At 49.9% G+C, this 25,173-nt stretch overlaps 1 protein-coding gene across 14 annotated transcripts in view; it reads right to left on the bottom strand.

Annotated features, from left to right (window-relative positions):
* Tns1 (tensin 1) overlaps nucleotides 1-25,173 on the bottom strand; it is a 213,544-nt gene that overhangs the window by 127,863 nt on the left and 60,508 nt on the right. Inside the window, exon 1 of one of the 14 annotated variants that reach the window (XM_085838328.1) lies at nucleotides 19,782-19,877. The exons of the other annotated variants lie outside the window; for them this stretch is intronic. Within the exon in view, the coding sequence (XP_085694454.1) occupies nucleotides 19,782-19,817 (36 nt within the window). The 5' untranslated portion in view covers nucleotides 19,818-19,877. Of the gene's footprint in view, nucleotides 1-19,781; nucleotides 19,878-25,173 lie in introns of those variants that run through there. 14 annotated transcript variants of the gene reach the window in all.

Raw genomic sequence — 25,173 nt, forward strand, 5'->3', positions numbered from 1 at the left:
GTCTACATTGGGTTGGCCTGGGAGCAAATTGTAAACAAATCTGTCGTCCTAATTAAGTTCACTGATGTGAGAAGAATCAGCTTACTGTGAGCAACACCATTCCCTAGGCTACATAAGAACAGAGAGCTCAATGGAGCAGAGCACACACAAGCAGGCAAGCAAGAACACACGCATTTGTTTCTCTCCCCTCTTGACTACGGATAGGAAGTGATCAGCTGTTTGAAGTCCACGTCTTGATTCCTCCCCAACCAGAGCTCATATTGATCCCCACCCCCAGCCCCCAGTGATGACCTCCTCTTTCTCCCTTAGGTTGATTTTTTGTTAGGGTATTTCCCCCAATAACAGAAATGAAACCAGGACAGAAGGGAAGAGTCATTTGTCTCACACCCACTGCATGCCAGACACTTGAAGAACACTTTGCCTTCATCCACCCGTTATCACAGCTGAGGACAAGAGCCTGAGAGGAGTTAGGTGGCATGACCTGTCTGTCAGAGACCAAGCAGGGCAGGCAATGTCAGGAAGAAACTTGAACCTGCACTTGGTCACTCTAGTCCCAAGACCTCCAAGGTGTGTGTGAAAGGTTTATGCCTTCCCCGTGGAAGCTAGGCACCTCCAATCGGCTTCCTCTGATGTACGTGTAAGTTTACATCCAAAGGACTTAGCCAAATCCCACCCACCCACCTACCCCACCCCACTTCAGTTCACACCAGGAACAGAATGGCGGCAAGGGTGAAGTAGAGGTAAAGAGAGGGACAAGGTTCAGAGCACCTGAAGTCGGAGCCACAAGGACCATCAGTACCCCAGTAACAAAACAAACAAACAAACAAACAAACAAACAAACAAAAAAAACCTTTTGGGAACAAATGAGAAGGGGTTGCCTCCTCAGGAACTTATATGGGAAGGGCAGAGACCGGTGACATCACCCCTCCCCCACATGCTCTCCTCTGTCCTCCAGAGAAGAACCCTCCCCACAACTGCCCAGAGAGATAGAGTTGACAGATAGAGTTGACGTTCCCACACCTCTAAGCCCCGCACTTCAGAACCCACAACCTTAACAGCAGCCTCAATGCATATGTGCTGCCCAGGGATGACAAACCAAGAAAAGGATAAACCCTTGGGGACACAGGCTGGAACCTCCTCACTAGCCTCATATCAAGTCTTCCATTCACTGCCTTTACTCTGGGTCAGAGGTGACCCTGGATCACCTCAGCCTGTCTAACTCCTGTTCTCCTGCATGCACCCACACCAGGGGCCCCTCTGGAGTTTGGGCCACCATGTCCAGTTTAGGAGTTAGAAGATCCCATATTAAATCCTGCTCTTCTCTCCTCTATTCCTAAGTAGCATACCAAAAAACATAGAACCCCCTCTTACTCTTAATTTCAGGTTCCTAGATCTCCTGTCTCCTTCTCTATACCCACATGACAGTCTCTCCACTGACATCACTCCCTGGTGCTCGCTCACTCTCGCACTCTCTCTCCATCTTTCACCTTGACTTCCATACCTTTCTCAACCCGTCCCTTTTTCCCTATCACACCACTGGGCTTTCTACCTTCTCCTCCGTCAACAGCACGACTGGGGCAGGATCTCCCTTACTTCCAACTGGAAGCTAGGCAGCAATGCCAAACTTTAGCAACTCTAGGGTACCTTCTTGTGATCTCCAGTACAGTCTGTTTGCAACAGTTTGGTTGCTTTTGAAGACAGAGTCTCATAAGCACAAGCTGGCTTCAAACTTGCTACGTAGCCAGGGTTGGTTGTCAGTATTTCTGGTTCTTCATTCTCTGACTTCTTGAATGCTGGAATTCCAGGTGAGCGCCCCTAGGTATGGTTTATGCAGTGCTGGTGACCAAACCCAAGCAAGCCTTCACTTCGCTCATGGTAGGTGAGGTGAGCAGCAAGCGCTCAATCAAGTGGGCTATGTGCTTGCCCATTCTCGGTAGTTTTACATCACCCTCTTTGGAATCTTGCCATTCTGAATTCTGAACAGGACCCTCTTTGGGAGCAGGAAGGTGATTAAGCCCTGACCTTCATGGCTGCTCTCTCTCTCTCTCTCTCTCTCTCTCTCTCTCTCTCTCTCTGTGTGTGTGTGTGTGTGTGTGTGTGTGTGTGTGTGTGTGTGTGTGTGTCATCCGGCCCTGCCTAATTGTGGGAAGTACTTTCAAACCTTTATTAGGAAAAGGGTGCCTGGGTGGCAGCAGTAAGATGTCAGGCCAAAGGCCTTCAGGGAGCAGCTGGATCAGTAGAGAAGCAACCTAAGAGGCAGCCATGGGCCTGGGAAGTGGGGAAGGTAATTGGCAGGAACTTCAGCACACAGGGGACCTCTAAGGCCACCATGAGCAACTGATCTTGTGTGACTAGAGGGCATGCAAGTCGCCTAGGAGAAGCTGGGTGGGCAGCCAGCCGGGTCACACACTTGAACCCCGGAATTTTCTTTACTCTATCCAGCCCCCTGTCTGGAGCACAGCATGCTCTCAGTGAATGGGAATGAGTGAGAGGATGGTGGGGGCTGGCCAGTGGATGGTTGGCTAATAAGTGGGTAAAGGGGACACTTGAAACATCTAAGTGCTGCACAGCACTCAACAAGATAACTAGGCAAACGTTTATCTCTGAAGCTGCACAATCAGAAAGCCCAAGTATGTGAGGATACAGGACGCGTCACATTGATACACAGAGGCCCCCAGACATCTCCTGCCTTCCCCCATGTCTGCAGCAGCATAAGGGCCCCTCTGAAATGCCCGCCCCTGTCCAGCTATCCTCTGAAGTCTGTGGAGGTTTCTCTCTCTGCCTCTGCCCAACAGGGACCTTTCTTGCTCATTATGCACACTCCCATGTCTGGGTAGAACCTCGAACTCAGAGTACCTAGAAACCATACCAGAGGAGCCAGAGGACTTGTGGGGGGTGGGAGGTGGGGGAGAGCCAACCCACCGTAAAGGAACTTTCTGGAAACAGTCTGCTGCTCCCTTCTTCCCTTCTTCCCCATTGCCTCTCCAAACTGCCTAGGTCTTCCCTGCCTCCCCTCCATTCCCCAGTTCCCAGGGTTCCCAGGGTTTCCCAGCCCCCTCAAGCCAGCCATGCCCTTTCCTCCCTCCCTCCCTCCCTCCTCCCTCCCTCATATCCCCAAGCCTAAATCGCACATCTGGTTCCAGTTGTGGTCAGTCCATTCAGGGGCAGGCCTGGAGGTTTCTCATAAAACTGAATAATAACCAGTGTTGGAGCCCTGTGGAGGTGGGGGAAGGGAGAGCGAGATGCTAAGTGTGAGCGCAGGAGACAGGGTGACAGTGGCAGTAAGGAAACCAGACCCCAGAAGGGAGCTGGCAGCGCCTGGCACCTAGCAGGACCCGCGGGTTGCTTGTCAGCTGAAGAGAGGCCATAGAGAGATGTGGCAGGGAAGCTGGGAGCTGGGAGAGGGTACAAAGGGTGGGTCACAGAGAGCCAAGAGAGAAAAGGAGAAGAGCGGGTGGAGTAACAGAAAAGCCATTGAGAAAGACAGGGAGAAATGAATGGTCTATGTCAGAGCAGGTGCTAAAACAAGCATTTCCATTGGAAGAAGACAGGACAACAGGACAGAACAGGGCACAAAAGGCCCCAGAAGCAAAGAAAGCACAGGGACAGAGATAGGACACAGATGGGTCAAGACCTAGTGTGTTGGATGTAATGTGCCAGCCTTACAGCAGCATATCCACATGGTGGGTCACCCCAGAACCCTGCATATGCCTCTCCATTGCAGTTTAATCAGAATCTAGTGACCGTCTACACGGAGCCTCTCCCAACCCCACATACACAACGTGAATTTCTATGAATGTTCCAGGGAGCTCTGGGAAGTGGCAAGGATCCTGTCTGGTTGTAGACCTGAACTCACAGCCCTTCTGTAGGATTAGCCAGCAGCTGAGCATAACCCTGTCACCTCAGAGCACAGCTGGGGACTCTGGAGGGTACCTGGCCTGTCACATACACACACACACACACACACACACACCCTCAGGGTCAGACCAAACGCCCCTATAGGAAAGAACACCTCCAAAATCTTCCCATGATGGAAAAGTCACCCATTCTAGCGCCTGCACCCCACTCTCTCCTCCATCTCCGACTCTGAGAGGACAAAGGTGGCCATGCAGGTCCCAGGGGGAGGGCACACTTGGGTATAGCTCTTCTTCTCCCAAGGGACAAGGGGCAAGGGACTACTCTGGGCTTTGACTTACAAAAAGCTCAGCTGGCTGCAAGCCAGACCCTAGGATCACCCTCTGCATCAGTCACTGTCTGTGCATTTGAGCTGTGCCCCTCCCTCTGCAGCTAAGAATAACTCTGGACTGTCCTCCAGGAGGCTGTCATCAGTGTCTCCCCTGAGAGACCTCTTGCCAGGGCTCCTTCAGAGGTAACCCCTGAAGCCACATCTATACCACTGTCCCCCAAAAGCCCCTTTCTTCTTCCCTTCCAGATGCTGAATTTTCACTTATGGGTTCCTTAGAGCCAGTACCCAGCTGTATTTACATCTTATTTACATATATTTTCATCACTGGCAGGAACCACAGAATTACACTTGGAGTGTGGGGGTGGGGTGCAGATGCTTTCCTAGTCTTTGGTGACAGACAGCACGGGCAGGAGATGCAGTGGGAAGTAGCCTGTCTACTGTTCTTCCCCAGCATACACACAAGAGTCCTTCCCTTAAGCCTGCTTCAGTTTTCTGCCAGGAAAAGTAGTTGGACCCATCAGCTTCAGGACTGAAGTGAAGATTTGGTGCCTCCCAGTTACAGCCTCTCTGATGGCCACCAAGCCCCTCGAACGTCCTTGGGAGCACATTTCTAAACAGATATTAGACTTCGGCAGAAGGCACTTAAACCCCTGGTCTCCCAGGTGAAACTCAGCTTTAAAGCTGGGAGGTCCCCAGGGGCCTCCCTCTCTCTGGGGCAGGATTCCTCATGGACATCCCCTCTCCCTCCTTCCATCCCTTTCTATCAGTCTCTTGCCTGAATCTGGGTCCTTCCAGGGAGCCTAAGAGCCCCTCCCTCACACACCAGACCACCCCTAGCCCTGTAGTCTAAGAAACCCAGATGGCATGGGTGGAGGTTCCCAGTCCCAGGAATCACAGTGACATTCTTGGAGAATGGGAGCCTAGTGGGTTCCTAGCCAGCAAAGAAAGGGGTGCTGATTAATAGATCAATGTCAACTTCCTGACTTGCCAAAGGGCTCTATCCTCTGCCCTGGCTTGTTCAACATACTTATCAGTAATGAGGCTGAGGTGTGGGAGGGACACACAAGGGGGTGGGGCGAAAGAGGAGCAAAGACACCGAGCTGACTTTATACGGATGCCAGAACTAGGGAGGGAACTTTTCTCTTGGGCTACTGTCCTCAACTTTTCTCTTGGGCTACTGTCCTCAACAGTGGCCCCACATTAACAACAAACACTGACAATAATTCAATGCAGGAAACTTCAACAATTGGAGGTAAAGAGCTCAGTTTTGTTATCAGTAGAATAGGATCATCCTCAGGAGATAACAGTTCTTTCGAGTGCATTCACAGAAATACAGAGTTTAGATCCAAGGAGATGAAGGTTCCATATTTTACTCCACACTAATCAGACACCAAGAGAAACGTCAGATTCTCCTTTATGCCTATACCAACGCATACCTAGAGGACATCAATGACTCTAATAAAAGTCCACTGGATAGGAACACAAGGACTGCTCTTTTCTTTTAGATGACAAAGATGAAGGTGCATAATCACACATGTGAAGATGGCCTTGGGAAAGTGAGGCAGGTCTCCACCTCCCACCACTTCCTGTCCCTGCCCAATATCTACAAATCCCTGGGATCCTGGGCCCAGTCTCAGTCCCCACTGACTGCCCAAGAGGCAGAGAAAGCCAGGAGCAGCTATTACAAAGGGGACAGTCTTGTAACATGGCCAGGCCTGTGGGCAGTGGCCTCTGGGGAGTATGCTAGTCACACCACAAGCTGACCTTTAGCCAGGCTGGATGCTGGACAGAAGGGAGGTGAGATGGTCCAGATGGTGGCTGGACACTTGGCTGGCACATGCTGTCCCAAGTAAGCCATTGCATTAACAAACTGTCCTCTCATCTTCGGGGCTTCCACTGGTCCCCTCTCAGTAGCCCTGTGGGAATTAGCCCCGGCAGGATACCTTCGTCCAAAGTCTGAGGTTACCCACGGCCACCAGCCCAAGCCCTTAGTGACTCTCCCTTCTCCTCCCCTTCCCCACCCCTTCCAGTCCTCTTCCTCCTCCTTCCTCCCCTCCTCCTTCTCCTCCTTTTCCTCCTTCCTCTGCTCCCATCCAGTTCCTCTCTGGTGGCTTACATCACCTTCACCCTTCTCACTACCATGCATTAACGTCTTCCCCCTCATCCTACCTTTCCTGTCTCAATGTGACTCTCATCCCTCCAGGGTTCTACTCAAGACCTTGCTCCAAGCTGGCTGTCCAAAGCTGCTGCAGGTTTTAATAAGATCTCACTTTTGGGGCTGGGGAAAAGTTGGAGATTTCCCTCCTGAGGACTTTGTTTGGGTCTACCCTACACAGAACAAGTAGCCACTTTCTTGCACCTTGAACTAGGATGCCAGTCCTCCAGACATGAGAGATTCAAGGAAACCTGGCCCTGGCCTGGCACTGGAGGGTGAGTGAGTTCATGAGTGAGTTCATGAGCTTGGATATTGCATGAACTTCCTCTGAAGCCTATCTACCTATTTAGGGGCTGTGTGGCTCCAGGCAGGTTATTCAAGTGCTCTGAGCACTGACTGCAGGGTCTGGGGTGAAACAATCCTCCCCTTTCACAGACTCCCTCACCCTGGGACCACGATTCCTCCATCTATCTATCAGTCTATCTGTCTGTCTGCCTATCCATCATCTGCCTATCTATACATCTATCATTTATCTATGTGTCTGTCTGTCTATCCATCATCTGTCTATCTGTCTATCCATCATCTGTCTATCTATGTATCTATCATTTATCTATGTGCCTGTCTATCTATCTATCTATCTATCTATCTATCTATCTATCTATCTATCTATCTCTTTGACGCTGCTAATGAATGCTCAAATGTACCAAGTGCTTTTCAGATATCTGACTTCATGGCTACTCATCATTCTAAGTCCCTCAATGGCTCTATGGGCCCTGGGCATGACAGTAACCAGCTATCCAAGGGAGGCTGAGACAGGAGGATCATGAATCCGAACCCAAGCTAGGCTACATAATGCGACCCAACAGCACCATCCAAGTGGCAGGGACCTCAGGGACTGACCGGCTGGTACATATCCTGTCCACTGTAGGACTCTCCTTGGCCCAGCAGAAGATTGCACAGCCTCTTCTTGCCCACAGAATCCAAGCCCATCCTGTATGCCTACTGTGGCTCCCAGGGATACCAACCGTGGAATTCGGGTGCCTCCTCAAGTCCTTGTTCTATTCTACAGAAAAAAAGCTTCACCAGAAACCACACCTAAGCACACACATGCACAATGTCTCCAAGGAGAGTTGCAGCACAGGCTGGGTATCCCCTCTCAGCTTAATCTCTGGATCTTCCCACACTCCAATGCTCTACTATCCCTCTGGTTTGAACCTGCTCCAGTTGGCCCTTGTTCATTCATTCATCCATTCATTCATTCATTACAGGCTCTGAGAGTTACTCGTGGAAGGTCAAGCCACCAAGCAAAGCCAGAGAGAGCCATTGTCTTGAAAGCACACTTGGTCTTAAAGGCAGGAGACCCTGGAGAGACAGACACACAGAAACCAAGCCACACCCGTAGCACAAACGGTGGGAAGCAGAAAATAGCCTGTGGCGGAGGGGTCCCTAAAATCAAGAAGCCCCTCTGACCTGTACGCTAGCATGCAGTCGCCAGAGACAGAAACTAACATGAACTCGCTCATGCTTTAATCTGACTCTCCTCCCCTGATGTGGGCACTGGCCTAAGCTCAGCACACACAGCTGAGGGACTCGCTGAGAGCTGAAGCCATTTGCCCAAAGTCAGTAACCATGACCTCCAAACAGACAAGGGAAGCAGGACTTGACTTCTCAGACCAAACTCTCAATCTGGCACCATACAATCTTAAAGGTGTTGGAGGGAGCATTAAGATACAGTTCCCATATGAACGTTCACACTACACAGGCATGCTTATGCACATACATACACAAGTGTGCGTGCACACTCACAGGAAGCAATGGTCATCCTGGCAATGCCCAGACTTTAGACTCTCAGTTTTCTCTTCCATATGGAGAAGCTGATGTCACCTTTGCACATTTGACTTTTACTCTCGTGAGCTTACAGGAGGCTAGCTGGAGAACGGGACAGCGAGCACCTCCCCCCTGCAGGAGGAATATGGCTTAGAACAATTGCTTGGAATATGGCTCTTCATGTCACCAATAAGACTAACGATGGGGCAATAGGGTCCCCAAAGCTTAGAAGATGTTCATCAAGCTCACCCCAAGGCCACCCAGTCAGGATTCAGGCCTACCCTACCACTATCAGAGGAAGTTGAAATGGAAGCCCAGAGAAAATGACTAAGGAGTCCTAGTGAACCCTAGGAAGGAACTCTCTGGAGCATTCTCCTGGCCTCTGTCTAAAGGTGGGGTGTAATGGGTCCAGGAGCCTCAAAACCATGAGGGTCAGTGCAGTTCATAGATAAAGGATTCAGGGGCCCCAGGATCAGCACATGCCTGCTTTCTTGCAAGAGAACCAGAGTGCAGCTGGGCAGAAGAGGCAAGTGGGCAGCAGCTGGAGCCCCTCCTCTGGGTGCTCCTCCCCAGGGGTCCTGTGGGTGACTGCTTCTTGGAACATTGTGTTCGGGCTGTGAGTCTTGGCTGGAGTAGTCTCCCCTGGCCTGTCTCCAGCTGCCTGTTTAATAATGTACAACCAACCAGCCATTAACTGCACATTTCAAAAAAAAAGTCGGTGATTGTTTTTGTTGTTGGTTTTGGTTTTGGAGAGGGGTGTTTTGTTTTATCCCCCCACCCCACTTCTTCTGAATAGTTGGTAGTGATTTGAAAAACATGTTTCCAGGGAAGGGCTGGCCTCCAGGGCTGTTGCAGACCTCACCTGCTTCGGCTTCTGTCGCACTGGCCCACTGTGCCTAGGCGCCAAAGTACCTGCTCCACCTCCACAGTGCTGGTGGCACCCTGGCCTGCTCCCTGGAGACAGAACGTGGGAAGTTCTGGCAGGGCTAAGCCAGGACAGAGGAGCTTGACTCTGAGGGGGGCCCAGTGCTTCCGAGGAATTCCAGAACTGTCTGGTCAGAGTTGGGAGTAGAAGGCAGGAGTTGGCAGCCCTGCCAGGTGTGAAGAGCTAGATGACCAATTCTTGTTGCCTGGCCTGGGGGAAGCAGGGATATTGGGGCCTCCTCCAGGGCACCAGCTCTGTTCTCTATTTGAGTTGTAACCCACAGTGGATCCAGGGCTAGAGGAAGGATAGTTAGAGCCAGAACCAAAGCATTGGGGGAAGCAGTGTGCTGCCCAAGAAGGTTCTAGGCTTGTTGCAACCTAGGAGAGAGCCTGCCAAGCTTTCCTTACTTCCCCAGGCTAGCAAGGTGCTGCCACTTTGTAACCTGAGCGGGGTTTGGGGCAGAGGAAACAGCATGGTGCAGAGCATCGAGGAGTAGAGCCAGATTCTCGGAGCTATTCTCTGGTCCCCTGACAACCCTCAGCCACCATACCTCAGCCCTTCACCGGACCTTTGATTCTTTGCTATAAGCAAGGGTCCCTTACCCTGCCTAGGAATCCCAGCCAGGAGGTGGAAGCCAGAAAGTAAAAGCCAGTGGTAATGGGGTTGACAGAGTGGTGACAGAGGTGGTGATGATGATGGAGATGGTGGTGGAGGTGGAAGGAGTGATGAACATGATGGTGGAGATGGTGGCGATGTAGGTGGTGGTGGTGGCAATGGAGGAGATATAGGTTATAGTGGTGATGACTGAGGTGATGGAGATGGGAATGGAGGTGGTGATGGAGATGACGCTGATGGAGGTGGTGGAGATGGGAGAGGTGGTGAAGATGGAGGTGGAGATGGTAGTGATGAAGATGGTAGTCACAGATGGTGGTGGCGGTGGTAATGTGGCATCATTCTGAAGTATTGGGTGTAGACTTTTCCCAGTCAGTCTAGCAAGAACCGTGACCATCAGCACCATACAGAGGAGGGAAGTGAGCATGGGCAGGTGAACTCACTCACCAATGCCGTAAGCTGGTGTGTGGCAGAGACAGGCTTTAAAGAAGAGTGACAGCAGGGTGCAAAGTGCTTCTGCTTTACTTGTTTTGTTTTGTTGTTTTGTTTTTACTGACTGTCATGTAGCCTAGATTAGCCTTGAACTCACTTTTCTGGCTGAGGATGGATAACCTTGGACAGCTAATCCAGCCTCTTCTCACTAGGTCCCTGGGAGCCCCCAAGTGCTCTCTCTCTCTCTCTCTCTCTCTCTCTCTCTCTCACACACACACACACACACACACACACTCATTGTGGCATTCATGCAAGCGTAAGTACCTACACATACTACGTACAGCCCACACATTGAAACTCACATACACACATACCTGCACATGGTAAAACATGCTCACATACATGTACATAATCATAAATAAAGGCCCCTAAAAGATCCACAATGGCAGACATGCCCCCACAGGCCCATGTGTGCACAGACACATACACAAAAGCCATACACACATACAGACCCAACCTCACACTCCACCCCTGCACACACACTCACTGACACGCAAACATGCCTGAGAGTCTTATCCACGGTGGCTGGCCAGGCACAAGCACCCACGGGCTGTCTGGGCAGGCAGAGTTGGACAGGTGTCCAACATGCCCCCAGGGGGTTATTCCTAGGCGAGAAGGCTGCTGGCTAATAATACTACAGTGCATTCCTAGCCGAGATAAGCAGCCCCAAGCATCTCCGGCACGTCCCAGCCTCGGTGTCTCACCCCTGTGGATTCCACCCACCCGCAGCGCTGTCCCAGGACTGCACAGAAGTCGGCGCCTGGACACAGACACTTGGCAGGGGCCTGCCACGAATCCTCTTGACTTTTCCCTCACCAGGGTCCCGATGGCTGCCCAGGATCAGTTCCTTTCAGAGACACACATACCATCCATGCAGGCAAGGCAAGAGCTAAGGGAGCCATTCTGTCCCTCACAGACGACTGACACCCTAATATACCACCTCCAGTGCCAGGCCACAGCCTGGACTCAGAAAGACTATAGGAGCCACTTCCAGATGGGTTTGCAGTATTTATCCCATGGCCTCCTCACCATAGTCTAACACCAGCGTTGTTATTCCTGAGGTGACGGTCAAGGAGAGACACAGACTTTCCCCAGCCCTTCCAGCTCCTCAGCCTGGTCTCCTCCATGGCCTCAGACTTCCCTTTCTCCAGGCCATTCTTGATAGACTGGGCAGGTGAGGGTCAATACTCCTTCTGGTTAAATAAAAACTGTCTCTTATAGGAATTGGTGTTCAGCTATGCAGCCCCTTATGGACGATGGCTAATCAAGTATCAATCATTGGAGACTTGTTTTTTTTTGGGGGGGGCGGAAAGAGGGAGGGCAGTCTTTGCAGTTGCCTCAAGGTAAAAGGGTGTTCCCAGACTAGGGCACGGAAGGACATAACCCTCACCCCACCCCATCTCACCTCACAAGCCCCAGAATCACAAAGCGTCTGGAGGAACCAAAGACAGAGGCTCCTCCATCCACAGGAACAAGAGAGAGGGGACCAGACAAAGAGCTGGGCCCTGGGGAATGAGACAGAGTTTAGGGGTGCCATGAACCCCAAGGAACACAACGGGAATGGGATGATAGAAGCACAGAAATCAATAAGAGGAAAAATGGCAACCATCTAAGGATGACAAAGGGACCAGCCAGACCTAAGGAGGAGACGTGAGGAGAGGGGTTGGAGAGATGGCTCAGCGGTTAAGAGGTCCTGAGTTCAATTCCCAGCAACTACATGGTGGCTCACAACCATCTGTAATGTTATCTGATGCCTTCTTCTGGTGTGTCTGAAGAGAGCAATGGTATACATAAGATAAATAAATAAATATTTAAGAGATAGGGGAGAAAGGAGAGAGAGAGAGAGAGAGAGAGAGAGAGAGAGAGAGAGAGAGAAGAAGAAAAAGGAGGAGGAGGAGGAGGAGGAGGAGGAGAGAATGGAGTCTTGGATCCATGGATGAGCATTTGTGGGTTCCCGTGACTCTCAAGCAGTCTCCCCTACTACTCACCCTATTCTGAGGCTGATCTTCTAAAATCTGAGCAACTGTGTGTGTGTGTGTGTATGTGTGTGTGTGAGATTGTGTGTGTGTGTGTGTGTGTGTGAGAGAGAGAGAGAGAGAGAGAGAGAGAGAGAGAGAGTGAGAGAAACAGAGATACTTAAATATCAATCACCCCTCCTGGTAACAGAGTTAGTGGATCTAGAGATTTCTCAGATAAGGACAGCAGGGCAGAGAAGGATGCCAGCTTCATCAACATTACCCAGGATCCTGGGGGTGGGATGAGGACCTGAACACACTCATGTCCTATGTTTCCCAAAACAAAACCATTCTGGCTAGCGGTACTAAGAAGATGTGTCCTGGGCAAGGAAAGGAAAGGATGGAAGCAGGCTGCCGGTCCCCTGGAGGGTGACTTTCCCGGCTCTGGGGACGGCCCACTGGGGGAAAGGAGGACTAGAGTGTCTCCCTGGCATGAGAGCAACAACCAGGCTGGGAGAGCAGAGGCAGGGCTGGCAGTGAACCTGCAGGGGAGCAGGGCAATCATGGAAACACAGCTCAGAGGTGGGCTTTTCACTCCATCCCCCCCTTAGCCAGTCCCATACTCTGCACAGCAGCTGGCTGTGCTTCTCAGAGCTGACTGACCCATGGCCAGCCCCTCCACCACTGCCCACTGGCCATGCTCTGAGCAATCCAACATCCTTACATGGACATCTCGAGGACTGATGCTCACTGGATGAGCATCCAAAGCAGCAGGAACTTCCCCCTCCCTGCAGACTCTCCCCAAGGTGCTGTTCTACCCCCACTCCTACTCCTCAAGGCAAGCACAACCAAGGCCAGACATAGACTCCTGATTTCACCATTTGAGAGTCTGCAGGGAGGAAGGCTGGGAGGACAGCTGGAATTAGGGACCTGTAGAAGAAAGCGATCACACCTCATCAATTGATTGGTAAGTAGTTAAAGGTGATAACACAGGTTAGCCTCGCAGCCGACCTAGGCTCCAGAAAGCATCCTTTCCAAGTCCTTCTGCCTGACCCAGAGCAACGGAGAGAGACAAGACGCTTTTAAGATAATCAGTGAAAATTGAACACAGACCCGGTAGAAGCTGATCTCAAGAAAGTATTATTAACGATGTTAACTGGGCTAATAGTATTACCACAATGTTAAAATAAAAGGTCCTTATCTGTTAACAACACACACAGAAGTATTAAAGATGATATCATGTCTGGGGCTTGCTTTAAAAACACACTCCAGCCAAAAGTAAACAAATAAATGCAGGGAAGAGAGGGTTGGGGAAGAGAAGAAATAAAAACATCACAAAACCAATGGTTGCTGAGCAGAGAGACCAGGGGTCGTTGTAAGTCTTGCTCCGTGTGTATATGGTTTAAATCCCCCACTTTAAAAGGGGGGGGGGAAATTGGAGGCTGGGGTGCATATTAGTTGGAAGAGTGCGTACCTAGCATACATGAACCTCTGGGTTCAATCCCCAACCCTGGATAAACTGGCCATGATCCCAGCACCCTGGAAGTGGAGGCAGGAAGACCAAGGATGCAAAGTACTTGAGATCCTGTTTCAAAAACAACAACAACAATAACAAAAAAATGTCTATCTATCTATCTATCTATCTATCTATCTATCTATCTATCTATCTATCTCTATCTCTATCTCTCTCTCTCACACACACACATATGTAATTGTTGAACAAGTTTATGAATCCTATCCCTCAGAATAAATGAAAATTAAAAAGCCTTTTACACACACAGCACTGATACCAGTGTGCAACAGCCAAGTTCTGTGGGGAAAGAGATATGCGTGGCTATAGTTGGGACACCCACAAACTCTCTTGAGATCCCCATGTGGGACATCTATACACAAACAAACCACCTCTACCTAAGCCCTCACCTGCACCCTGAACATGCAAGCATATGGCTTCCCCAGGGCCATGAGCCACATAAAGGAGACCAGAGGGTGGGCAGCCACAAGGAAAATGAGGAGTCAACTAGAATCCCCACTGCCATTTCTCCAGAGCAGCTCTGCCCCAACTCTCCATCTCCAGTCCCCAAACCTCTCTGGAAGAAAGATGCCATTGTAACCATTTCACAGAGGGGAAGGTTTAGTGGAGGGAAGTGCTGGGGCCTAGGCAGCAAAGCTAGAATTTGAACTTGTCTCTCCAATGTCTAAGGAATCTTTCAGACAAGCCAGAGATTAGTGTAGCAAGAGTCAGACACCCAGAGTGGGACTGGAGCAAGGATGGCTTCAGAAAGATGACAGACAGGAAGTGACCTGTGGGAGGCAGACAAGGAAGAGAAAGAAAGAAGGACTGGGCCATACAGGCTGGGGGAGTCTAGAAAGCTACCACTCACATGGGGAAAGTTAGCAGAAAGGGGAAGATCAGAAAGAGAACTGCAAGTTAGGAAGAAAATTTGTGCTTAGAGACAGAAATAGGCACCAACTCAGTGTGAGAACTGGTTCCCGGATGCTCCCAGAAGTGCTAGGTATGGGCTGGTGAGATGGCTCAGTGGGTAAGAGCACCCGACTGCTCTTCCGAAGGTCCAGAGTTCAAATCCCAGCAACCACATGGTGGCTCACAACCATCCGTAACGAGATCTAGTGCCCTCTTCTGGAGTGTCTGAAGACAGCTACAGTGTACTTACATATAATAAATAAATAAATCTAAAAAAAAAAAAAAAAAAAAAAAAGAAGTGCTAGGTATTAGTCAGATGTGCCCAGTTAGCATGCAGGAGAACCTGGTGTCCTGCATCTAATGGGGAAGTGTTGATAAAGGGTGTTTTCTCTTGCACTCAAAGGCACCAGACACATCACAGAAAAAAGCCTCCTGACACGCGCCTAGGCTCCAGCTGGGGTGGGACCACAAGGATGCCCCATGGCTCTCAGCCCTAACAGAGCTCACCCAACTCTCCTGACATCCAAGGCCCAAGGGACACCAGGCTAAGAGAGTCTGGCTCCCATCTTAGCATCTTCTCTCAGGTCTGTGGGTCCTGGGTGTAGGTTGACCCAGACTGAAGTCAAGCTGAGGCATGTGGCATGAGCATCGCCGAGGTCCTGTCACCACCCACTTCTTAGCTGTGGTACTGGACAGGCAGCTGTACTTCTCAGACCCTCAGAGACCCTTCCTCCTCACTGGATCTTTCCCGTTCACGCTAAAACTGGAATAGTATTTTTAAAAAAATAGCAACTTTTCTCATGGGAGTATTTCGAGAATTTCTTGACAGGATCTATAGAAAGTGGTTAATGTGAAACTTGGTGCCTGGTTGCTTAATAAATAATAAGTATATCTATTATTACTACGATTAGTTTTCAGATCTGGGCCCTTCAGCACTCAGGCCTCTGCAAAGACTGGCTGAGTGGACCCAGAAAGGTAGGCAGCAGCCTCAGACAGGACCAAGGAGGCAGTTAGATGCTCTGAGGGTGGAGGGCTGCCCTGGCCTCCTCAGCTCCAGGAATGTGAGGCGGCTGGTGGAGGGGTGGGGGGGACATGCCTGGACGCTGAGGTCAGGCAGTGTGTGTTTTTATCGTCATCCTCACATGTGAGCTAGAGAGGAGGGGGGAGGGGGACAAGAGAAGCAGCCGCAGGGAGCACTGTGCATTACCACTCTGTCTAGCCCCCATCCAGCCCTGCACCCTACATTGAGGTCCGAGGGCCCCACCAGACCTCTTCAGCCTCCCTGTTTGGGAGGTTGCAGCTTACACACACACACACACACACACACACACACACACACACACCATTCACCAGGCTCTTCACAGCAGCCCAGTTCAACAGGCAAGATTTCCCTTGTCCCTGCTTAACAGATAAGAAAACAAGAAGCTGGTACAGTTGAGCCTGCAGCCCAGAGATGCTCACAGACCGGACTCCCACCTCCCAGTCACCAGCCCTGAGTCTGGGCTCACAGAAGAACATAGGAGTGGAAATAACAGATGCCTGCTCTTGTGGGCAGAGCAGGCCTCCCATGCTGTTCTACCCAAGGTCAACTGCAGCCAGCAAGGACTCCAGGGTTCTCCATTCAGCCTGTCACTGCCCCTAAGTCACACTTATCACCAGTGCAGAGTGGCCTAACTCTTCCTCAGTCTCCACTCCCAACACTCTGGAGATCTCATTGGAGAGGACCGAGCAGTACCTCCTGTGCCTTGGGGTCCCCTCAGCCTCCTCCCATAGAAAGGTCTGCCTCAGAGCTAAGACAACTCCCTCTTATCCTCTTAGAGTGCCATCCGTGAAGAGTAAAAGAACGACCAGGTTACTCTTGGTGATAAAAATCACCGGGTGACTCCTCTGTGTGACCATTTCTGATGTCTATCCCTCTCCTATACCTCTAACCACTCAGAGCCTCAGTCTCCTCTTACATGAAAGACCACTGGCCCACAGTAAGGTGGCAAGATGCTGTTACTATTTGATCTGTAATGTCCCCACAAGCTCGTGTTTTGGCGCTTGTTCTCAGCTTGTGAGGTTGTTGGGGTGGGGGTGGGGATTCTCATGCTGGTGAGGCAGGGTGGGAGAGTGGATCACTAGGAGTGTGGCTTTTAAAGCTAAACCCCTGGTTTCTGCCTTGCTCTCCGCTTCTTTGCCTACTATAATGTGAATAGCTTCTGCCGCACAACACTACTGGCAGAAACTAATTTGTTCCAACTAATGTGTTACACCTTCCCAGCCATAATGTATTGAAACCCTCTAAAACCATGAGCCAAAATGGAATGTTCTTGCTTTGTGTTATTTCACTCAGGTGCTGTGACCCCAGCAACATGAAAGTAACCAATACAGAAATCAAAGTCCTATGGGAGGGGTAATTAGCTATATTTAAATTTCTCCCCTTACATAGCACAGCGTCTCTTTCTCCCAAGTTCCCATGGTACCATTCTAGCCTTTGAGAAAATCAGGCCCTGAAGAACTGCAGGGAGCTCTGGCCAGTCAGAAGGGCAGCTGGCTCTCCCACTAGTTCACATCCCAGAAGGTCCCTCTGGTCCTCTAGGTCACATCCACCATCACCTCAGCGTCTTCCTCGAGTTACACATACATATCCACACATTCACCTGCCACATGACCACAATTCCTGCCGGGGATCCGTGGTAAACCACCTTGGTCTCTCTGCTTGGTCTCTCTGGTCCCAAGTTGATCAGACCAGAAAGAGGAACTGACAGACTACTTCAGCCCTCATGGGAAAGAAGGGCAGTAGAGCTGTGTCCCCAGAAAGAACAACAGTTATTCCAACTTGGGGTTGTCCCTTCCCAAAGCTGGAAGCAGCTGAAAATCTACCCTGTGACACTGTCACTCCCTTCAAACATGGCCATGAAAATCCCGCTGACTCCACACATGCCAATAATCAGCAGGATTTCTCACATTCTAGGGATGAAAGGAAGGACTGGCTATGCCCAGATCCCATCTAGAAGCCTAGGTACACTAGACCTGAATTCCTTATTTCTTTCCCAATTTGGCCCTGTACCCTGATCCCTTCCACTCTTGGTGACACAAAACAGCTCAGTTTCCTTAGAGCAAGGTGAGTATGTACAATGGTGAGTTCTACACCACCGTGGCAGGCTGTACCCAGGGAGTGAATCAAACACAATCTGGGCAGTACTGTGATGCACGTTAGAGATATGAATGGAACCTACAGCCAGATACCTCGCAAGATGCAAAAGATGCGTGTGTCTTTGCAATCTCGTGGCTGGCCCTCCTCTAGTCTGTTGAAGGATTCACGAGCAAACACTAAGATGTTCTGGGAATAAAAGGCTCTGCCTCCTGAACAGAGCGCAGCAGCCCTGTCTGAGTTGGCAGCCCATTGGCTGGCCTCACATGCCCCGTGCTTGCCAGCCTGCAGTCCTGGGAAGTCTGTACCTCATAATAAGCTCCTCAACAGACAGGGGACATTTGGCTTTCTTGGGTTTTCTGACTCCATAAACAGGCAAGCACTGAGGATCACACCCGCTTAGCAAGGCTCCCATACCACAGGGAAAGCATGCAACCCCAGATTACAGCCCACAGGGTGAAGGCCTTATGGTCAAATAAGATGACCATGTTGAGAAACAGCCAGGGAATAAGCGGCAGCTCTGTACAAGTAACAGGCATGGAATTCACAATCGAGCCATACCGAGGCGCATCTTCTGAGTAACTGGCCAGCCCTCCTCTGAACAGCTGAAGCCATGAACAACAATACAGATGGAAGAGCTTTGCCAGGCTAGGGGATCGAGGAGACATGAAGCCTGTTGCATTGTGGAGTCTCTGTCTGGATTCCAGGGCAGCCATGGGAACACTCAGGTCTGTCTGGTAGCATCTAGTAGTATCTAGTATTCTCTGATAGTTCAGATCAGTGCAGCCTCTGTTTTGACATCCGTGGTCCAGTTGGTTACGACTTTAACATGGCATAGTAAAAGTCATAGGGAAATTCTGAAACCCTTTCACATTTTTTTTTGTAAATCTGAAATCCCCTGAAAAATTAAAGTTAAAAAAAAAGTAGGTAGGGAGTGGGGCCTAGAAATATGGCTCAGTCAGCAAACACAAGGGCCTCATTTCAATCTCCAAAGCCCACATAAAAGTGTCCAGGTGAGGTCCAGGCCAGTGAGTTATCCTGTCTGAAGGATAGTGTTCCTGAGGGTGACATCTGAGGTTGTCCTGTGGTCACTACATACGCATGCACACACACAGGGACACGTGTGGGCACGCGCGCGCACACACACACACAGAGTTTTCTAAAAACATGGACCCAGACTAGGGTTACAATAACCAGAGGACAAGAAAGAATCAAGTCTGTAGAGGGAAAGAACTCCATCTAAGAAGCACCCTCACAAAGCCCTAAGGCACCTCAAAGGAGAGGTCAGACATATATGCTGCCCAGGGAGGATAGCAAGCACAGCTGGTCTGAGGATTAAGTAACACAGGTATTTCTGAGCTGAGATCCTCAGACAGGCCAAATCAGCATCCCGTGAATAGCCACCATAGTTACACATCACTGGCTACAGCACACCACGCATTGCAGAACACACTCTGCACCTCGCTGACTTCATCCACACCAAGATCCTTGCCAGCAGACAGGTTCATCACTGAGAACCAAATGACTGCAGAAATGGCCCAAGGCCACTCCTTTGTCAATGGAGGCAGGAAATAAAACCAGCATTGACTCTAACCCCCCAGATCGGCAAACAAGAGACCAACTGCGGTCAATCCAGCCTTCCTCTTAAAGACACAGCTGCTAAGAGCTCACCACCTCATAAGATCCAGTGCCATCATTCCTGGGAAGACAAGGAGCCTTAGGCAGAAAATGAGGACAGTCTGCAGCCTCTGCCTCAGACTCCGCTTTCAGCAAAGTGATGTCAAGAAGCACCCGCATTTGCCTAGTCTTCTAAGCATCTCTATATGTATCAATTCATTTGAGTCTCACCGTAGCACATGAGGGAAGACAGATTGAGAATTCAAACCACAAACAGGCCCCAAATCCCAGCTAGTAAAGCCAAGACTTGAGGTCAGATCAGAGTCTACAAAGGCCCCCTCAATCCTAAATTCAAATCTGGGGACCTCATGCTAATCTCACTGGCCATGAGAGCACAGTTAACTTCCCTGCCCACTTCCCCGGCCTCCCCAGTGGGCACATCCACGTCCATTACCCAGAAGTCCTGAGGATTGGGTTCCGTGGATCCCATGGGCTCAAGGACACAGGATCTCTGTAACTGTGCCTGGTGGCGGAACCCAATCCGTGTGAGTTTTCATGGACAGGAAGAGGCTTTTGGCTGCCCCTCCCATCATTCATGACCCAGGAGTGACCTGCCCTCTGCTGTGCTCCACAGAACCTGGCTAGAACCCAACCACCTCTGGGCACCCTCGCTTGGGTGCTCGGGCCAGGGCCAGTGGGGACAGGCCAGGGTGTTAATCTGTGACTACACAGGGTGTGTATGCTCTGTGCCCAAGGCATACACACCCCTCTCCTCCTAATGGCCCCCCACGGACATCCACCCACCTGCTCACTGCTGGGGACAGCTAGCCAAGTCATACATCAGCCAGACATCAGCACCCCCTGAGAGTTCTCAGCAGGGTGGAACAAAAAGGAAGACCAACCAGGAAGGAAGGCTGGCCGGTCAGCAGGTGGCTGCAGCAGGTAGGTAGGGTGTCATTCTGTAGAGCTACCCTCAATTGACACTGTGGATCTCCTGGGGCTTTGAACCCTGATGTTATTATTGAGACACTTTGTACCTCATACTCCTAGGATGTCAGAATATTAGAAAAAGAGTCATTGAATGAGCAAGGGCCTATATCATATACCAGGACTGTGCCTGCAAGGTGCCTAATCCTTACACCAGCCTAGCACGGTCAGCATGGCAGCAAGATCAACGTCACCACGTTCCACGTGTCTGCCGATAAGGACTGAAGCTGGAGCCTTGCAGTCCTAAGTAAGCACCCACGTTCACACTAAGGTACACCCCACCTCTTCTCGTTCCTTTTTCTTTATAAGTCTAATAAGGTGATCTTGAACTCATCCTGTAGCCAAGGCTGGCTTGAACTCTCAGTATCCTGCCTTAGCTTCCTGACTAGCTGTGGTTATGTGATCACAGGCCTGAACTACCAGGCCTGGCTCTGTGCATGCATGCGTGTGCTCATGTAAATGAAAGAGTTCGGACCCATCAGTGTCTAAAGCCAGGAGCCCCAACCTCACCTACCACCTCTCTTGCTATTGTGTTTGGGGATGGGGGGAATAGGTCAGTGTTTTAACACCAAACCTTGGCCTCTAGGCAAAGCCTGCATAGAGCCCCCTGGGTCTCAGGGCACAGAGCACCAACTGCTTCTCTCAGCTCCAGTGGTGCCCCAGCAGGCAGGGCACTATGAGTGCCAGCTGCCTACTTACCATGCCCAGGGAATGGAGGTCCACCAAAAACCTCCGGAGACTGGTGTGGAGTGGGCCCTAAGTATGCTTCTGCCCTCTACCTCCCGCTACACACCTCAACCTTCCCTACACCCCACTGTGGGGCTGTGCTGACCTGTGCTCCCCCAGAAAATTTCCTGTGGCTTGTGCCTCCCACGATTCTCCTCCTCCCTCTTCTTGCCTCCAGTCCTCCATCTCCCATCTCCCTCTGCTCTGTGTTCTTCCCCCCCCCCACCCTCTCTGACTTTTGAACTACCATGTGATGTTTACACAGTCCAGAGTCAGAAATGCCTCCCCGCACTGAAAGAAATTAGTGCTTTGGGAATCACAATTAAGAAAAGTGAGAAGTCAGTTGGGGCTCAGTATAACTTTCTCCCCTAACCTTGCCCTTGTGGATGGGGAGGGTATGTTACATGTAATACACTCCAAGCCTATGTTACCTCGACACACACACACACACACACACACACACACATCTCTGTTACCTCAGAAAGAACCTGAGAAAGCGGGCAGCAGTATAGGAAAGAGAAAACAGAAACAACCTCTTACAATTCTTTCAGATAACAGAGAGTCAGTCGAGGGCCTCTCAAGACCCCACCTCACCCTGGACCCCTCCCGCAGGCAAAGCAGGTACCCAGTCACTGCGGGCAGTAAACAGTACTTATGGCCCCTCTCCCAGACAAAGTGGTATGCTAAACAAGGTGGGAGGAGACTAGCCAGGGGCTGCTGAGGCTTACAGGAGGGGGGCGCTGGACCATGACTCTTCCCTTAGTCGTGGAGTCTAGCCACCGGTGGTACAGACTGCACACGCAACAGAGAGGTCCCCTGTACAGTGAGAGCCAACACTAGGACCTGCACTGCATGCATCTTCCCTTCCTTTCAGCTGTGTGACTGCTGCAGGGATTCCTCCTCAACGCCCCCTCTGAGAGCCTGGCCACACACCTGCTTTATCTGTGCTGGTGCTTCCAGAACGGTAAGTCACTGTGCAAGGACACTCGATAAATGGCATCACAATGGAAAATCCTGTACAGGTGAGGCAGGGAGGGGAAGTGGGTTCTTTTAAATGATGAAGGAAACTGATAAATCTGTAGCCAGTGTGACCAGAGATTGGGGGAGGGGGAGGAAGAAGAAGGAGGGGAAGGGAAAGAAGGAAGGAAGGAAGGAAGGAAGGAAGGAAGGAAGGAAGGAAGGAAGGAAGGAGAGAAAGAGAGAGGGGGAAGGAAGGAAAAGAAAAGAAAGAAAAGGTGAAAATGGCCAGAATCAGAAATGGAAAAAAAAATGACATTGTAAGTGACCCCACAAAAAAATAAAAGATAAATAAATAAATAAATAAATAAAGGAACACTACAATGGAATAGATACATTTCTTAGAAACACACAAACTACCAAATCTGACCCAAAAAGAAATAGAAAGGCTGAATAGTCCCTTCAACATATCGATTGAATGAGCAATAAAAACTTTAGGTACAAAGAAAAATCCAGACCCAAATGGCATAATACATGAATTCTACCAAACATCTAAAGAATAATCAATATCAATGGTCCGCAAACACTTCCAAAAAGATAAGAAAAGCCAGGTACAGTGGCACACATCTGTAATCCCAGTTACTTGGAAGGCTGAGATGGTAGATAGCAGATGGGTGGGTGGGTGGGTGGGTAGGTGAAGTTCTCTTGAAGTCTGGGATAGCCTGGGCAACAGAACATTATAAAATCAAAACTATAAAAAGCAGCTACAGAATGCAGAGAAAATGTCTCACTCCATTCTGAGGCCAGTTTCACCTTGTTACTCAAACTAGACAACGATACTGTAAGAAAATTGAACAAGAGCCCAATCTCTCATAAATATATATGCAAAATCCCCATCCAAACACTGACAGATCTCATCCAATGACATATAAGAAAGAGTTATGTACCACTGCCAAATGAGATTCGTCTCAGGGAGACGAGGCTGTTTCAGTATTTGAAAATCAGTACTTGAGATACTTATCAATAGGCTTTCAGAAGCGGAAGTTGTCCTCTTTGGTCACTTCTTCAGCTTACTTTCTTGAGACAAGTCTCTTACTGAACCTAGCACTTGTTCAGTTGCCCATTGACGAGACTGGCTGGCCCAGGAGCTGTGCAGATCCATCGGCCTCTATCTCCCAGCGTTGGGGTTAGAAACACACACTATCCTGTCTAGCTTTAACTTGAACAATGGCAGTCTGAACTCAGGGCCCCATGTTTGTGTATCAAGCACATTGCTGGCTGAGTTATGCCCCCTGCCTCCTGGTTTGGTTTTCTGAGAACTTATAATCCTCCTGACTCCACCTCCTGGGTTCAATATATTTGACAGGTATCTGTGTGACTTAATAGCTAAAGAGTTCTGCTTGCCCACACACTCTCCATGCTATCAGCTGGCCTCTTCTCTAACCTCCCGCTCCCAGTATCAACTGGGATAGTCCTTATCATTGGAATCCTACCCATCTATAGAAAACAAATCATCCAATTGGTGTGCACACTTTCTGGGTTTGGTTTCTCTCAGTCAGCACCAAGTCTCTGGGTCTCCTCTATGCCCCTGTGTGGAAGACTCATCCATGCCTTCCTTTGTTTGTTTTGAAATAGGGCAGCATGGGCTGGAGAGATGGCTCAGTGGTTAAGAGCACTGGCTGCTCTTCCAGAGGTCCTGAGTTCAATTCCCAGCAACCACATGGTGGCTCAAAGCCATTTGTAATGGGATCTTATGCCCCCTTCTGGTGTGTCTGAAAACAGCAACAGTGTACTCTTAGACATAAAATAATAAGAACTCAGAAATCCGCCTGCCTCTGCCTCCCAAGTGCTGGGATTAAAGGTGTGTGCCACCACTACCCAGCTAAATGAAGCTTTTTTAAAAAGAGAGAGAAAAGAAAAGAAAGAGGGCATCATGTAGCCTAAACTGGCCCCAAACTCGCTATGTAAATAAAGATATGCTGAATGCCTGACCCTTCTGCCTCCACCCCCACAGTGCTGAGATCACAAGTATGCACCACTATATCTGGCTTATGAGGCACAGGGGCTAGAATCCAGGGCTTCCTGCGTTAGGCAAGCATTCGCCCAACCTAAGTCCATGACTTCTTAAGACCCAGGAATTTGACTCTGCAGACTGTATCACCATTTCTTCGCCCATTGTTCACTGCTGCAAAATAGGAGTTTTCCCAGTTTGGGTCTCTCATGGCTTTAATATCTGTATACTCCTCACCATGCAGAAATGTTTTTATTTCTCTCTGGCAAACACCTCAGAGCGAAACTGCTAAAAAGCCATGCCAAGCTTGACTAGAACCAGCCCTGCCATTGTTGGCCCCCCTTTTTAAGAACCCACGCACACCATGCAAAGCACAGTGTGTTAAAGTGGCCAGGTGATTCCAACATCCATACACGATCTCAAGCCATGACTGCTATGTTCATTAGGTGTCACCTGTAGGCAAACAGTCAAAGCCACACTACAGTGGTGCATGCAATGACCTTGCTCTTCCCTGATGACAGAGAGAGACAAGAGGAGATAGCATAGCACGTGTGCAAATGTCTAGTCTTGACATCATCGTCTCAGCCAGCTGTGCTATCATATCCCCTCCCCCTTACATGAGGTAAGAGACGATAGGAAGAATTAACTAAAGTGAATCAGGATTCATAACTTCTTGAGCTCTATATTTTGAGCTTGGCACTCTAGTTGGGTTATCACTCTCAGTATTCGTAAGACCCCCCCCAAGATATAGGTACCATAATAACTGGCATGTTACAGATGAGGAAATGGGTTGAGAGACGTTCAGAGACTTGTCAAAGGTCCCACCGTGAGTATTACTGATACAGTCTGGATTGAAACACAGCAGTCTCCAAGGCCGAAGAATTTATACACTCCACCAGGCTCAGAGCCACTGACTGATCCTGCGGCAACAAGCCCCTGCCTCCTGATAGGCTATTCTTGGTTGCTGGGGAATTGGTTTCTCCAACCCTACAGGGAAGGCTGTGAGTATGTTAATGAGGGCCCTAGCATCAAAAGTGTGGCTGCAGTGAAAGTAGGTTTCTTATGGGATTATGTTTTCCTTTGGAGCTTAAACATGAAACTGGAGCCCTCTGCATACTGCATACCGGTGTCTTATAGAGTTTTACTGCTGTGAACAGACATCATG

This window comes from Mus caroli, unplaced genomic scaffold (assembly GCF_978045245.1).
Source record: "Mus caroli unplaced genomic scaffold, Mus_caroli_1 scaffold_1, whole genome shotgun sequence".
NCBI lineage: Eukaryota > Metazoa > Chordata > Mammalia > Rodentia > Muridae > Mus > Mus caroli.